The sequence below is a fragment of the Neltuma alba genome, unplaced genomic scaffold (assembly GCF_004799145.2).
Source record: "Neltuma alba isolate B1F8T4 unplaced genomic scaffold, ASM479914v2 tig00002282_pilon, whole genome shotgun sequence".
In the NCBI taxonomy this organism is placed as follows: Eukaryota; Viridiplantae; Streptophyta; class Magnoliopsida; order Fabales; family Fabaceae; genus Neltuma; species Neltuma alba.
Window position 1 is genome coordinate 400,369 of NW_021632806.1, and position 17,102 is coordinate 417,470.

At 32.5% G+C, this 17,102-nt stretch overlaps 1 protein-coding gene across 1 annotated transcript; it reads right to left on the reverse strand.

Moving 5' to 3' along the window:
• Positions 1-3,492: 3,492 nt before the first annotated feature.
• LOC114721275 (probable disease resistance protein At4g27220) lies at positions 3,493-12,733 on the reverse strand. Its single transcript, XM_028907109.1, has 7 exons — positions 11,653-12,733; positions 9,769-11,522; positions 8,488-8,607; positions 7,593-8,133; positions 7,365-7,483; positions 3,606-3,706; positions 3,493-3,526 (listed from the first exon to the last, which is right to left on the reverse strand). Exons 1-7 carry the CDS (start codon positions 12,731-12,733, stop codon positions 3,493-3,495), a joined length of 3,750 nt encoding a protein of 1,249 aa, XP_028762942.1.
• Positions 12,734-17,102: the final 4,369 nt, after the last annotated feature.

A 17,102-nucleotide genomic window follows, 5' to 3' on the forward strand; every position in this document is an offset into this window, starting at 1 on the left:
CTTCAGTTATACGATGCCTCTTTAATTCCAATGAAGAACACTGCCATTCGATCTGGTCGACCAAAGTTAATTCCTTTTCATGCAGATTATAATGCCTTCCTTCTACTAATTTTTTGTCTGTGTCTTGTGCGGATATTCTTTTCTATACTCTTTCGTACATGCCTTTGTAAAGAATGAGTTTTGAAGAAACCTCCCAATCAGTTTCGAACATTACACATTGATCATACCATGCTCTGTTTTAAAGCAAGTAAAACAGAGCTTTCTTTTTCGTTTGGATGATGATAACAATAACAATTATAATAACAATTTCCTTTGCCGGAGAACTGGGGGGAAAATAAATTAAGACAATAAAAGGAATTCTCATTTTTGGCATCTCAGAAGTAACATCCTTGAAAACAGTCACAGCTTTATGGTTGTGGAGTCTTGAGAGATCTGATACCAAACATAGAAGAAATATCAATATCCAGTTAAAGGTACTTTGATTCGTGTGAGACCAAAGATCCGAGCTCGAAGACTGAATTAGACACTTGAGCCAACAACTCGCTGACTCACTCATTGTCAAACCATAACTCGCAAGAATCACAATAAAACAATTCTTTCCATTAAAAGTCATAACTATGTCCGGCTTTAGAGTCAAGCGAATCAACTATAAACAGTGACCAATTCCGCCAAAATCGATAGCAAAATTCAATGTCGAAATCAGAACAAGTAAGTTCAACTCGGACTTACTAAAGATTTATCATTGACTGATCCTGACAAGATTTCAATAGCACTAGCTTCATATAGATCATATCAGGTTCCAAGTTTGTGAAATTTTATAATAAAGAGGAATAAAAGAATGTGGGACCACATTGGCAGCCCTTGAAGGGAGAATGCCCACTTTGGAAAGAACCAATCTGTAAGTGAAGTGCGTGCGTGTGTGTGTGTGTGTGTGTTTTTTTAATGATGTTAACATGTCAAATGCCATGTAACTCGGACGTGATTAATTAGGTTCTTTAGGACATTCAGGACATTTTCAAAGGTTTTGTAGATACCTGATTAAGTGGTTTAGTGTTATTAACCTTTTCCTCCACCCTTCGTTCTCTTGTTAATTATTTTCCGAACATTACTTCACAATAGCCAGCGGACACCACACATTCTTAATTATAAGCATAACAAAGTCTTATCATATATACATGGAAAGAGAGAAATTCTGAAGTGCTTGGTGACGCCAAGTTCTCCCGTTTGCAAATTCTGAAGTTAAATGCTGAAATTAGTGTGAAAATGAGATATTGTCTCCCAAAGAGAGTGATGAGTCAAGTTGATTTGGATGATCTCAGAGTCTGCATTATTGTGTAGAATCCATCTTCCTATATGTTATAAATGTTTTTGTCAGCCCTAGAATATTTATATATGAACGCTCTTAGAAGGTGGCCTAAATTTCTTTTCCTCTCTATGTGCATGCATGCGGCTGTTCTGATTTGATGGAATGAATTAACATTCTACCCACAAAGAAAAGAGAAATTATGATTTTTATTGTTACTATTACTATTATTAAAAACAATGATTTATTAAAAGAGAAATTCTGAACATAACGCTAAGGTCTCAATCGCGTATGGAAGGGAATTGGCCTTACTTATACGATGCGGATTTCGATATCCAACGAGAACAGGGAAAATGCATTGACTCAGAATCAGAGATGATGAAGACTTGTGGATATATGATGTTGGAAACACATCTGAAGAGGACACCACACATTGATTTCACCGTGCTCTGTTTTAAAGCAAGTAATACAGATCTTTCTTTTGTGTTTGAATAATACTGATAATTCAATAACTTCATATTCAAAATTACTGTGCCAAAACAAACCAGTACAGGAAGGATATTATGAACTGCCATGCAGTTCCACCCACTCCGACTTTAAAATTTCAATATTTTTTATAAACATTGTTTCGAGATGGAGAGTATTCTCGTCATAACAAGTACATCAAATGCACAATGGTTTATTTTTAATCACCGAAAAAAACATGAAGCATGAAAATGAAATCCAAGCTAAAATCCAAAATGTTTATTTTTGGCGGCAATCATTTCCCAACATTGGTTTTGCCTTGCTAGAATGCCTTGGCGAGCCTTCAAAAGTTGAGTATGATTCGCCATCACATTTGCATGCTCTTGCAATGCAGCATCCAGGTCCTTTTGAGCCAATTCCACCACTCGTGCTGCCTCAACTTCTTGATTTCGAGTAGCCGCAAGCAATGCCTCATTGGTTTTGAGATCACTATCCAAACCCTTTAGAATTTCTTGAATGCCATCAACTTCAGATACATCACTATTAAAAACCTTAGTCTTAATAGATTCAAGCCAGTCCTTGTCAAAACCAACAAAACGAGCATCCTTTAATTTCTCTTCCAACAACCTCTTGTCTGCCTCAGTGATTGTGAAGGGTGTTTTGGTGGTTAGAATATGGAGTATATCGATCAAAACCCTATAGGATATGCGTAGCATTTGGGCGCTTCGATCATTTGGAGACAGACGTAGTTGTGGATCAGTCATGAGTGCCTCTGCCAATAAAGAAGTCTCAGAACCCTCTAATTTCATCATCTCAACTATCTCTTGCACCCCACCAACATTCAAAGCCCGATCAATCTCAATAACAGAAGGTGCCAACTTTGACGGAGTGGAAAATGGAAGCAACGAAGATTGTGCATGCTTAGTATTAATATCTGATGACTTGGTCACATCAGGATGCTCCATTTGGCCTAATAAACCATCATTATTAGTAGAATATTTAAGTGGCCTAAAGGAACATTATGAATTAAAAGGAAATAGGTAAATGACCTCTAGAACATGACGGCTCTTGTTCCATCTGCCTAAGGTTGCTTGGATCAGCAGTTACATGCTCAATTGAATCTGGTTGACCACCATGGGACGCCATATTTTCCTTGGATTCATCTTGGATTACATTTGTCTCATTGATTTCCTTGCCACTAACGTCCTTGTAAAGAGTAGTTGGTTGTGGAATGGGTACAGCATTACCAATGACAGTGGCATGAGACTTATCAGAAATTTGAATATCACCTGAAACATCATAAGTGTGATGGTTAGTGGTTTCAAAACCATTTTGTCTACTTCTTCTTAAACTAATAAAGCAATCATAGAATGGAAATTATTGAAAAATTAATTGAGAAAGATGACAGTCATTAACAGATGAATAAATGATTGAGGGAATGTCACTAAAAGAAGAGTACAAGGAAACTCACCATCTGTAGGCTTGCAGAGTGAAGCTTTCAAAGATTTAGGACTTGGTGGCAAGATCGCCTTAGAAGTTTGCTCATTTGAAATAGTTGTTGTGCACGGCACAAATGGGTCTCCTATGAAGACGTGTGTACGGATAATAGTTATCAAATGATCTAAGGATAAAAGATTTCATTTATACATAGAAAACAATTGAGTATCATACCATGAATGGAAGTCTTAGGCTTCTCCTTTAGGAAAGAGCTCTTTGTTCTTATGTCACTTTGATGACCCTGGGTAGTTATCAAGCCACCTGCAAAGCCCAAAAATAAATAACAAATATATTACTTAGAAGACAAAACACTGATGTGTTATCTTGTCTTTTCTCTTGCTCTTCCTCGTGAGATTGTATATCATGTCTTGTCATTTCTTTTTTTAACTGTGACTCCATCATGATTGTTTCTCTTTTCATGTCTTTGTTGGCTGGCTCGTCCTATGTTAAGATAAATATGAAAGAGGCATAAGCTCAAATATTTAGCATAAATATACGTATTGGTGTCAGAAATAACAATAAGTTGCATTTGAGTATTGATTATATAATGAACTAAATGCCATGTTTGTTGTTCATATTACTTTTATTAGGTATAATTAAATCAATTAGATGATAGTTGTTTTAGTTTTCTTTTGAATTTGGGTCTTGAGAATTACTTGAATACCGCCTTTTTTTCCAATCAACCTGCATCAAACCCAATGGTTAGTGCTTTCTTTTTAGGCTGCACCTGATGTTCCATTCGATGTACCTTTATATAAAATAGAGTTTTATATAAAAAAGAATAAGTGTGACTTTTAAGCAATTTTCTTCAATAGTTCTGTTTGTTGCATAGACAGCCTACAGGATAAAACTTTGCTTAGTTCATGTCAAATTCATTGAAAAATGGGAATATATATAATATTTATATATTTATGTGTTTGAGAGTTTACTGTTGGCATTTTTTATATAACTTTCAAGATATATGTTTTTCGTTTAGCAACTGCATTTTTTTTTAAAAAAAATTCATTGGGTTCATATGACACTAGAGACATAAATAAAAAAATAAAAAAATATAAATAAAAGACAATCAATCTCAGTTTGGTCATGCTTTTCTTGAATTAGTTCTAATATTTTGACAAAAATTTTAGGAAAATTATTTTAGGTGTTTAGGGAAGCTAATTGAGGAGGAAAGTTTTTATAAAGCGTCTCAAAATAATTTAGGTGTCCTAAGCCCAAAAGAAAATTGGACCAATGCTTAGCCCAACATAATTTTAGTGTCTCAGAATAATTTTTGTGCACCAGATTTGTTGGGCGGGATTCCTTAAATGACAAAATGAGAAGCTTCCATAGTATATGTTGCCTCTGCTCAAACCACTCGAAGGCACCTTCACATTCATTTTCCCTCTTGCAAGTTGCAACAGTAAAAAGAGAGAGTGGTGAGAGACCAAGAGAACCGAGGGGAGGCCAAGAAGTTATCGAAGAAGAGGCAAAGCTCTTCCCTCCCATGCAACCGAACATTTAGGTAAGGACCTTAAACCACCTTCCATCAATATTTTCTCCGATGGTTGGGTGTTCTGCAAGTAGATGAGAAGTTTAAATCTGATTTTTTAGATGATGGATTATAGCTTGTGGGTGTTGATTTTATTCCATGCATGTCGATTTGTGTGAGAAGAAGTGGATTTTTGAATCTGGAGTTTCTATTTCAGGGGACCATTATTATTTGGCTTCTCTTACGGGAGCTAAAAACTGGAATTCAGAAGCTGAATTTTTCTCACTGTTATAATGTTTAATTATGTACTAAAATTATATTTAAGTGGGAACTAAAATATAGTAAACACCTAAAGGCTTCAAGGTGACATATGGATGACGTGAAGTGGTTAAACCAAGTTTTATTCTCTTCCCCTGTTTGGTCAAAGTCATTGGAATAGAGAGAATTAAGTTCGGAGGAATCTAAAGTCTAAACCCCAAGATGCAATTTTAAGAGAAGTTTATGAATCTGGAAAATTTTAGAATGTAAAGATTCTGGTGGCTCCTATATAGTGATTAGATGGGCAATAGGAATATCAACTCATTAGCTTTGTGAACTTTAATTCTTATCCCCTGTTTGGACAAGTTCAAACTTTTGCGACTCAAAGAGGTTTAAATGCTACTGTTTTGACGAGTTATAACATGGAAGAGGTGTTTTAAATTCCCATACTACATCAAGGCATGTCTGAAGGCCCTTAGCTTGTGTTTGGTGAGCCTTTTAAAGTGATTGGCAATAAGAGAGGACTAAATTTTATAAGCTTCTCTCTTCGGCCTTGTGTTGGATAGCATAGTTATTTTAAGAGGAAGTTAAGTTTTGGTTAAATTCGAATATGATAATGAGCTTGCTAGCATAAGTTTGGGAATATTAAACACAAAATTAAATTAGTAAGGCCACCTTGTTCGGCCTGCATGATCGAGGGACATAAAGACGAACATTAATTAATTTAAAGGCACCAATGGTTTCAAATGTAGTACAGTAGGATTGGGGAGGGGGAGTCAAGAATTAGTTAGAGCATAAAGCTTTTTCAAGAGCTAAATTTAGAGCTTTGAACCACTATTTTTGGAGCTATCTTGCATTAGTTATGGATTTTTAAAGTATTTTAGAAAATCTCATCCAAACAATACAGGAAAGCAGTAGTGACAGAACCTATAGTGTTCTGGGGAAAAAAAAATTTTAATTGTTGGCCTTTCTGGGATTCTAAGGAGTCATAAGTGGTTCTTAAATGGCTAAACATCTGTAGTTAGTGAACCTAAATAAGGTTTGACAGTAACTTTATTTATTTCCTTTGTTAAAAGAAATATTATTATTTACTAATTTTTTTTATTTCAGATTTCCAACCTACTCCTTGATAAAATTAAAATAAATTCTTAAAGGTTTGCCACCTCATAAAATTAGAATCAACTGTTTTAACAAGAAATCAATCAAATATGATGATGATGTCTCTTGGTGTTTTTAAAATGGCATGCTTATCACAATGGAATTATATATTGTTTCTTCAATACCCTGTCCAAAACTATAAGTTTTTTTTTCCCAGTTGATGTCAAATTCATTAAGCAGTTGGAACACACACATTTGCAATAAATTTATATTTAAGTAATTGGAATAGGAGAATAAAAGAGAAGTCTCAAAATGTATAAAAGAGATTTCCGAAGCATATTTGAGTCTTACAAATATTATGTAAAATTTAAATGTCTCAAATATGAACTATTGGTCAAAAAGCCTATTTCCGGTGAGGATTTAAAGAAATTAAAGAATTTAAGTGGGAACTAAAATATAGCATACACCTAAAGGCTTCAAGGTAGAATTTAAACCGAGTTTTATTCTCCTCCCTTCGGTCAAATTAATTGGAAAAGAGAGAATTAGGTTTGGTTGAATCTAAAGTCTAAAATGTGAACTTTAATTCTTATCCCCTCTTTGGACAGCACCGTTTAGATGTTCATTGAATTAAAAATGTTGTGGCTCAGAGAGGTTTAAATGCTACTGTTTTGATATGTGATGACATGGAACAAGTGTTTTAAATTCCCAAACTACACCAAAGGCGTGTCTAAAAGCTTGTGTTTGGTGGGTCTTTTACAGTGATTGGCAACAAAAGGGATTGCATTTTATAAGCTTCTCCCTTAAGGCCCTGTTTTGGAAAACTTAGTTTTAGCGAGAGGAAGCTAATTTTCTGTTAAATTCGAATATGATGATAAGCTTAGCAGAGACCATGGTGTAGGAGCTAATCTGTAGCATAAGTTTGGGACTATTAAACACTTTTTAAATTAGTAAGGCCTTGTTCGGCCAGCATGCTTGAGGGACATCCGAAGATGAACATTAATTAATTTAAAGGCTCCAATGATTTCAAATACAGTATGGCATGGGGGAAAAGTTAAAGAATTAGTTAGAGCGAAAGGCTTTTCAAGAGCTACAAATTGAAAACAATCAAGCATGCATATAATCATTTGACATAAACTTACCCATTTTCAAGCAATCAAAGGGACAGAATTTCCAGAACATTGCTACAAATTGAAAACAATCAAGCATGCATATAATCATTGATGCGTGACCATTGAAGAAGCAGTAAAATGATGCCATTAGCACTCAGAATCATACCTTCGTGAGGGGTTGTTGTGTTGCTTCTCCCGTATTTAAAGATTGTTCGGTACTCAAATGAGATGAAAGCTTCTCCTCTGCTTTTTCTTCACCTTGAGAATATGTTGTTTCAGAGCTTGCTTGAAAATGGGTAGTTGAAGTTTATGAGATTAAGAGATTTTCATTGTTATAATAAAACTCATAATAATTTTCAATTCTAAAGAACAAATTACTTTTCTCAATACATACCATAAAAAGAAAAGTTGGGACAACCAATCACTCTCGTGTTATGATTTTCTTTCAAAGTTTGAAAATCAATCCCATGGCAGATACTAACAAGTTTGGGAAGATACTGTAGTATCAATTGACTTAGTTGTGGAAGCACATCCTTCATGACCTTCTCTTTCATCTTCCCTTCTCTTTCATCATCATCATTTGTTCCATTATCTTCTTCAACAATGTTAACTAATTCTTCACAAAATGATATATGTAGTTCTTTCAACATTGGTAGGTTTCGCACCACAGATGTGGAAAAGATAACTTTGAGCTTTCCGCATTCATCAATGCGTAGCGCTTGAAGACAATGGAAGCATATGATATGCTTAGGCCCCACACATATATTCACCAACTCACTTAGATAATACAACACCAACCGTTGTAAGCTTGATGTCAGTGGTTCAAGTCCATCCCCCTTTTTTTCTTTGCCCACATGTGTCAAATCAACAATTTCTTTTATTTTACAGGATCCAATTTCAAGGGTTTTCAAAGTTTGCCTCTGCATCTCAATTGCCTACGAAGTCCATGAAAGAGATATATCAATTTCAAATTTTTTTTTTTTTAAAAAAGAACTTTAAAAGGGGTAGCCCAATTTGAACAAAATTATAGTTAGAATTTAGGGTGAGTGAAAACATTAAATAAAAATTAAGAGGCAACGAATACATTTGAATTTTAAATATAAGTGCTCTTTGCAAACATGTATGTACGAAAATAACCACAAAAAGTCCCTTAGAGTTTGGGGGGTAATATTATTATTTTCTGCTTATTTAAGAGAACAAATGAATGTAGTGAGAAATAGTATTAAAACATAACTTATCATTTGGGGGAATATATTAGGATTAGTAAGAGAAGTTGAACAGAGTTATACCTTTGTTTCCTGTTGTTTTGCATGCCAACGAATCAAAAATTCATTGAAAGGTCTCGTAAACTCTGAGAACCCTGCCAAGGCAATGGACCTTGGATAAATGCTTCCAAATGCGTCGAATTCCTACAAGCCAATAAATCGTTAAAATATCATCACGCAATAATACATAAGAGGTTTCAGTGAAAGTAAAATACATAATAAAATATACTAGCTAGATTAATTTGAAATAAAATTTAGCTTAATGTTCCATTTTAAAAAACTGTGCCAGTTATCTTATTCATACTATAATCAAGTTAAATCTTAAGTTTAAATAACTATAATTATATTTCTTCATCTTATAGGCACATTAGAAGAAGTAGAGTATTTTGATAGCTGCAGACCTTATTCCAAAAAATGAATTTGTTAGACCTCTAATTGTAATACTAGTGTTTTCAGTTTTTTTGCCGGACTGTGTTTTCAGTTTTTGTAATATATAAATTTTGGAATAATTTTTTCTGTAATATTAGTAAACAAACAATTAATACAAGAGGTTTAGCACATTAAAAGATCCATAGATAATTGTATTTCTTGTATCAAAATTAATGTTTGTAAAAATGGCATTTAAGGATCTTCTGTAATTCTTAATTATGTTAAGGATAGTGAATTTCGAAAATATCAAGGACGGGCCAAAGTTCTTGGTTGAAATCAAAAGTTTCGCTGAATTGATTTTTTCATTACTGTACTTTGATTTTTTTAATACATCTATTTTCAATGTTTTCAATACTTTTATCTATTTAATACTCATTTTTAATGTTTACCCTACTTCGGAAAAAAAATCAAATATGAGTGTTGAAAACATCAAAGCTGACTAGCAAAGCAAATCAAAGTTAAGTTAAAACATGAATATTGAAACTATTAAAATAAGAATTGAAGCGATACCATAAACCTTTTATGTGTTGAGCATTGTTAACTATATTTCTTGCAATAAAAGGCATGTGTGCATGCACATGAATATGTTTATGTATGTGTATTTTTGCCCAGGAACAATTGTTGTCACAAGATGTATTAACAAAATCTTGTTACAGATTCAGTCAATCATGTAAAAACAAGTACTTCAAATTAATTTTAAATAATGTATCATACCAAGGATCACAATAACTATTTTTAACACTCATATCTCATTTAATTTAATTGTAAATCATTTTTCTTTCTGAAATAATTAACAATGTATAATTCACAAGAGAGAGACTTGAATGTAAAAAAAAAAAAAATCTGAACATAAATAGGGAAGCGAGCTGATCATACCTGTGGGATTCCTTCGTCAAGCAATCTCCCTTTAGAAACAGCAACATCAGCCTCTTCACTTGTCGCCTTTGATTTAAAACAACATACTTGAGCCCAAGAAAAAGAACGTATCTTGGTGCTTGGAGGCGTGGGTGCTGGCCGTTGTGGTGGTGAAGAGGTGGATTTTTCATACTCTTTGAAAACACCAACCAAACTTGGTAGCTCATAAAGGTCCATGCTTTCCATGGTAGGGAGCATAACATTTACCTTTGAGAACTTATCAAATATATATTTCAACTTCTCGCACCGTGATATGATTATTCTTTCCAGAGGCCATCCACCATGAAGGATTGGCAATATTATTTCTAAATTGTCACAACAATCAATTTCAAGAATTTTAAATTTTGGAAACAGAGTGTCGTAGCTCTTTTGATCATTGTCACCATCACCACCAACTATTTCCCCTCTTGAACTCTTATCTTCTACAATGCATTCCAATGCATCACATCCATCAATGTTCAACTCTTCTAACTGCAAAAGACTTTGAGCAGTGGATGGGAGGAAAATTGTCGTCAGCTTTGGACACTCGTTCAGCTTCAAGGTCTTCAGATGACACAGGTCATAGTGGCCATTAAATAATACATTGCTTAGTCCCATTTCAAAAAGATATAGTCCAACTAAATTGGAAAAAGCATTCTTCACATCAAGACGATTGTTTGCAACATCAATGAGAAATTGCATGTCAGGCCAAGAATCCAATCGAAGAATGATCAAGTCAGTCATGCCTCTGTTGTCTACTAGAACAATATCAGGGACAAGATTTTCCTGTTTTGTTTCTCCATAACCTTTTAAGATGAGAAGCTCAGCTGTTTTAACAAGTTGCTTAAATGTTGCCTCAGAGATTAAATGCCTTAAATTACCTGGCTTAAAGCATCTTGATAGGGAATCACATTGCTCAAAATAATCTAAAAATTCATCCTGACCATCACAAGATATTTGATATATCTGTAATGTGTGAAAAGATGCTTTATGAGAAATTGTATTTTCTTTTTTCTCCTCATCATATTTATTACTCAAAAAAGTCAACTCCTCTAGCTTTGGGCATGCTTCAATCAGTTCAAAAGGATTACTCATATTGATTTTACAATTTTCTATCCTTAAGAATCTCAACTTCTCTAGCTCAAAATTTTCTCCAGGTGATTTAATAATTGAACAATCATCGAACCATAGACTCTCAAGATTTGGTAACCTTCCCAACATAGAGATGCTGTTGCATAATTCAAAATTTCCTATCTTGAGAGTTTGAATATTTTGCAATGACTGAATTGACGAAAGCAGCAGTGGAGCTGAAATTCGATAGTAAGTTTCACTCCATAGAAACCAAACTTTGAGCTTTTTCATCACTGTAAAGAATGTATCAGGGACTTCCAAATCCTCTGAGTTATCTAGAACCCAAAGTAAAACCTCAAGGTTTCTACCATCAAATTGTCTTGGAAAATAATTGCTTTTCCAAAATAAACATTGCAAGCCGTCATTAGGCGGTTTAGATTCAATGACATATTGAACATCCTTTTCTCCTATCAATAAGGCTACTTCATGAACCAAATCATGCATCTTTACACATTCCCTCTCGGCATTCAATAATAAAGAAGACTCTAGGAGTTCCACTATAGCATCAATTACCTTTCTTCTTCTTTCATTGTAGTCATCAACTTCCCGAAAAGAGCCCATTGCTGTACCAATTATGATTAAAAACTCCATAGGAATCTCAAAACCTTCAAGGAATAGGGAAGATATCAATAGGAGCTTTTTGGCTTTTTTCATTTTTCAAATTATCGTAGCTCAACTTCAAACCTTCATAGACCCCCTTTAAATCATCACCACGAACCCTAAATATTGGCTCACCTCTTTGCAAGTTCCTCAAGGCTTCCTTCCAAACTATAGAAGGTCGATCTTTTAATGATCTTGCTACAGCTACAATTACAATTGGTACTCCATGGCAATGCTCCACAATTTTTTGTGCCAAACCCTGCAAATTAGAGGAACTATTTGTATTCTTGAGGAAAAGTGCCAATGCTTCCTTGCGGGTCAATTTATCTAGACAAACGTGTCTTTGGCATCCCATTTTTGTACAAATCTCTTTGCTCCGAGTGGTTATCAATACAGTACAACCCTTGTGCAGGTGATGAGGAGGAATCCCCAACTCCTTTGTGGGATCAAAATCCATCCACACATCATCTAGTACTATAAGAAGTTTTTCTTTTAATGCTTTGATTTTGATCAATATTTTGTCAGAGAGTACTTCATCTGCTTCATCCTTTAAGTCCAAACCCAAATTCCTAGCAATTTCACCTCGAAGCTTGTTGAAATCTGAAAGCTTAGAGACAACAAGAAAGATGACTTTTTCAAATGTGGATCCTTCCAACTCAGCACCCACTTCTGTTGCCATTGAAGTTTTGCCTGTTCCCCCTAAGCCTTGCAATCCAATCATATTGTTTTCTTTATCTTTGAGCGCCGTTTTAAGTTCTTCAAATGTTGAATTTCTACTCTCAAAATGCATGAAATTTGGTAAGCAATGGTATTTTATACTTGGAAGATCAATTGGTCCTACTACTATGTCAGAGTTACGTCTCTTTAGAAGTTTGTCAATATCTAGAGTCCGCTTCTCCAAGTCTTTGCCTTTTTGATATTGATGCCAACAATTAAGACACAAGTCATTAAAACATTTCTCTTTCTTAGTGTCAACATCAATGAGTTCTTCAGCTTCATGTGTCCATTGTAAGGCTACAGATGTGATATGAGAAACACCTCTTGCTTGATCAATTCTTCTCCTTGCATCTTTGAGTTTTGCATTCAATCTTTCCTTTGCCTGCTCATATTCTTGAACATAACTATTGAAGCAACATAAATATTGAGCTTGATTTTTCACCAAGTTCATTATACTTTGGACTTCGTCCTCTACAAGTTTAGCAGGGATGCCCTCCATCCCTGAAAGAAATTCACTATAGGTCATATATTATGACTCAATGAATGCATTTTGAAGCTCGATTTGGGTGGAGGTTTTAAATGGGAGGTCACTTAGACTACATTAAAATTTGAAACCCCATAAAATTAGAGGCTTAAATTTACTTTTAATATTCTAAACACACACTCGCGCGCGCGCGCGCACGTAAATTGAAATATTTTTATGTTTTTGGTATTCATCTCTAGATTTAGGTAATACTTCTACTAGTAAAGAAGAAAACGTGATCATGGTTTTGCTCTCAAGTGGAGATATTCTATTGGAGTGCTCTAATGCTTCTATCCTAATTGATAAATTTAGATTTCTTAAAAAATATAAAACATATAAAATTTAAAAATATATGATTTTTATAATATATTGATTATAAATATATGTTGTTTCTTTGGTAATTACGTGATAGACTTTACCTTTATATTAACTTAACAAATATTTAAAACTACAATCCATAAATGTCAATATTTTTATAAGACGCAATATATATGTGTCCACAAACTAAACTTTCCGGGTCCAACGCTGTCATGACGTGGCAAATGTGTAGCCAAGTGTCTGCTGTCATGGATTATTTGTGTTAGTATATTATCCTTTTTATATATATAAAAAAACATTTACTAAAAAAGTTGGAAATAAAAATTTTCAAACCAGGTTTTCTTTAACTTTATTGAATTGGCTTAGTAGTATTGTGTGTGTGTTACACATATTAACATACGAATAAAATTAAGATGATCATATATCCTAACCGTTTTTTTCCCTTTTCTGTTTTCATTTGGGAGAAGAAAGCAATTGATGAACTCGAAAATAAGAACAGAGTATGCACCCACAATTTAACAAGTTTCAGAATATTATATTGATTTTTTTTTCCTAGTCTAGTGTAACATCCCGAAATTTACTAAAATTACGATTAGTTCCCTGTTAAGGTTTAGTCCTAGGAACCACCTTAGCAAGGTCTCTATTATAACGACTTCTAACCTATATTCATCTCATTTTTTCCTAAACAGCTTTCAAGATTTCATCAGAATCTTTATCTTTTTTGTTTCTTGGTCCCAGAAAACTCTCTTTGTCATTTGGTCCTTAAAAATCCTTCTATTTTTTCAAGAAACTTCTGATACTCCTCTCAATTAGAGTCCAGTAACTTGCTTGTTTCGTACTATTTCTTACACTTCTATATCCAAAATTTGGAATGTTATATCATGCACTTATGCTTTTTAAAAAAAAAAAAATTGGATCATGCAATGCCATATTTGTATATAAATATGTGCGTGTTAGGAAAATAGTAATAAAAACATATATACACAATATAAAAATAACAGAAAGAAACTCAATCAAATAAAAATAGATCCTTACCTTTTTCTTTTTCTTTTTTTTCAGATTTCAGTGTTGAACGAAGAGAAAATAAAAGAGATTCTCAAACCAGAACACAAGAATGCAAATCCTGTCAATCAGAAAATGTAAAAGAGATTTCAATATAAATATCTGGATTAAAACTATACAAAAATCATATTGTATATTTAGCAATTTCTTGCGATTTCAATCGGAATAAAGAGAATCTTGAATCGCATACAAATTTCAACATGAATTATAAAAAAAGAAAATAAGAACTCATGATCATGCAAAACTATTATTATTAATGTATCAAAAAACTGTTATTATTAAAAAATTGATCTAAGGATTGATGAAGACTAAAATAGAAGGAAAAAAGAACATACAGGTAGCCAAAGAACTGAGAGGAACACAGCTAACTGAAAAGGTATGAAGCTTCCTGGCCCGCTTGTTTTTCCAATCAAATGCAACTAAACATACAGTTTCGCATATCTGTTTGTCATGAAAGTCATAATCAAAATGCTAAAAATGATTGGAAGAATACTCCAATTAGTGTGTGTGTGTGTGTAAAGGAAAAATGATAATATAAACATAAAACAATATAAAAATAAAAAAAACACATTCAAATTAGTATATATTCTTACTTTTTCAAAAAAAAAAAAAAAAAGAGAGTGCGGCGTCGTTTCATAGATAAACTGGGAGAAAATAAAAGAAATCTCGAATCAAAAATCAAGAACACAAACCACTGTTAACAAAAAAAAAAAGAGACAAACGAAAGCTTTAATTATAATAGAAAATATATAATAAGAATAAGATTAAGGTGATCAAAAATTAATCCATTCATATGATATTTTTTGATATCACAAGGAATATGCATTTCTCTTTTGAACTATTTTTTTAATAGGCAAGGAGTAAGCATTTTGCAGTTCTCCTCTTCCAGAAACTTTTTATAATTGAAAGTATTCAATATAAACATCAAATGGATACAACATTATAATTAGAACTATACAAAAAATATCATAAAGAGAATACTAAAGGAAACGGTCACTTTTTACAATTTCCATCATATTAATTGTCGTGTTCCTTAAAAGAAAGCAGGATACATCATGAGGGGGAGTCTGAAGCCTAAAATACATAATAACCAACTTTTTATGGGGAAAAAATAATCTCTTTAAATCACTGAAAGAAGATGATCAATAAATTCAACAACTCATTTTTGGGCCACTTCATCTTATCTCAAATCTAAAAAGTAAAAACTGAATCACCTTTGAAAGCTTGTATTCTTTTCATGACCCACCCAAAAGTTAAAAATATATATATTTTGTTGCAGAGTTTGATTGAATTAATTTTTTTAATTGTGACTTTATTTAAATTAGCCTCATGCTTGCCAAATCACTATGGAGTCTCATGTTGCCCTTAATCTTGATATGCAATGACTTTTTAATTTTGTTCTATTATAAGATATATTTAATCGGCTCACTAAAACTAAGAAAAATATTGACTTATTTGATTTTACTTAAACATGAAAATTATTTGAATTTTTCTCTCACATTTCAAACAATGCTTAAATCTGACTTAGTATATATTACTGAATATCAAATATAAAAATATAAATTAGATCTTAAGGTGTCATAAAAGAATTACATCAGACTTTAATGAGTGCTAATATTAAAAAAAGGTAGTTAATATTCACTTGATCATTTAAACAAAAATTATATTATCTCTTATAAGAAAGGGAAGACTATTCTGTATCAATGATTATCCATTCATCATATCACAGAGGCACTGCGCGCGCACCATTGCCAAAGTTTCGAATCACATTAATTGATCTGTTCTTATAAAGAAAGACGTCGACATATATCATAAAACGTACATTTTAAAAATTAAGCTGTTCTGCAGATTATTAAATGCTTTTTTATTCCTTAAAACGTCCCTTGCTAAACATGAGATGTATATTTAAATTTCACAAAAAATTGTCAACTATTAATTAATGAGTAAGTGTAGGAAAAAATTGTTTTGCAACAAATTTAATAAGCTCACATTTTTTTCTCCTATTTTATATCTGGTTTGTATAAGCTTAGTCATTAGTGTCTTATATTTTAAAAAACTGATAGAAGAAAATCGAGTATTATGAAAGGTTTCACTGCGTCTTCCAAAAATTGTGTTGCTTTGTTTAAATCATTAGTGAAGTTGAAATTTGAAAAACGAAATCACAACTAACAAATTACAACTCTTATTCTATGAAATGACAATAATATTAAATTTTTTTGCCAACGACAATAATATTAAAATCAGTGACAACTAATCTCAAATTCAGCTTTGCATGTTATAAGTGTTAGCATATGGATAAATAGGAGTGACAACGTTTTGTCCAGCAAATCACAATACTTTCACTTTGTCATGTGATGTGGATATCTCATATACCCTAGAGCTCATAAAAAATATTTTTTCCTCTAATTCTAAATATAAGAGCTAGTTTATAATTTGTAATGTAAATTACATTACAAACTAACTCTTATATTTAAAAGTGGAAGTAGTATGTTGAAAGACTATAATTAAATTAACTTTTCAATTTGCTCATGATTAATGCTAATAATCTCTTTAAATCTTATAATTATCTTCTTCAACAAATTCCACTTATAAGTTGGAACACATATTTCATCTTATCCTTACTCGTATTGAGTCACATCAAAAGACGTTTTCAATTCTATTTATAGGACATCAAAAGAAATTGTTTTTAATGTAGATGTAAAATTTTATTATTTATTTATTATTGTGTTAACTTTATTTATATAAAAATATAATGCATATTAAATAGTTAAAATTTGTTGAATTTTAAATGAGAGTTAATAAAGTTTAAGGTTTTTCTTAGGATGTGTGAAATATATTAGAAATGACTTATAAATAGGGACAGGTAAACCTTATTATGTAATTGGCTAATTACTTTACTTTTAATTTAATATACTTTCTCCAGTCTTTAGAATAAGAACTAGTTGATTAATTTAAATAGATTAAA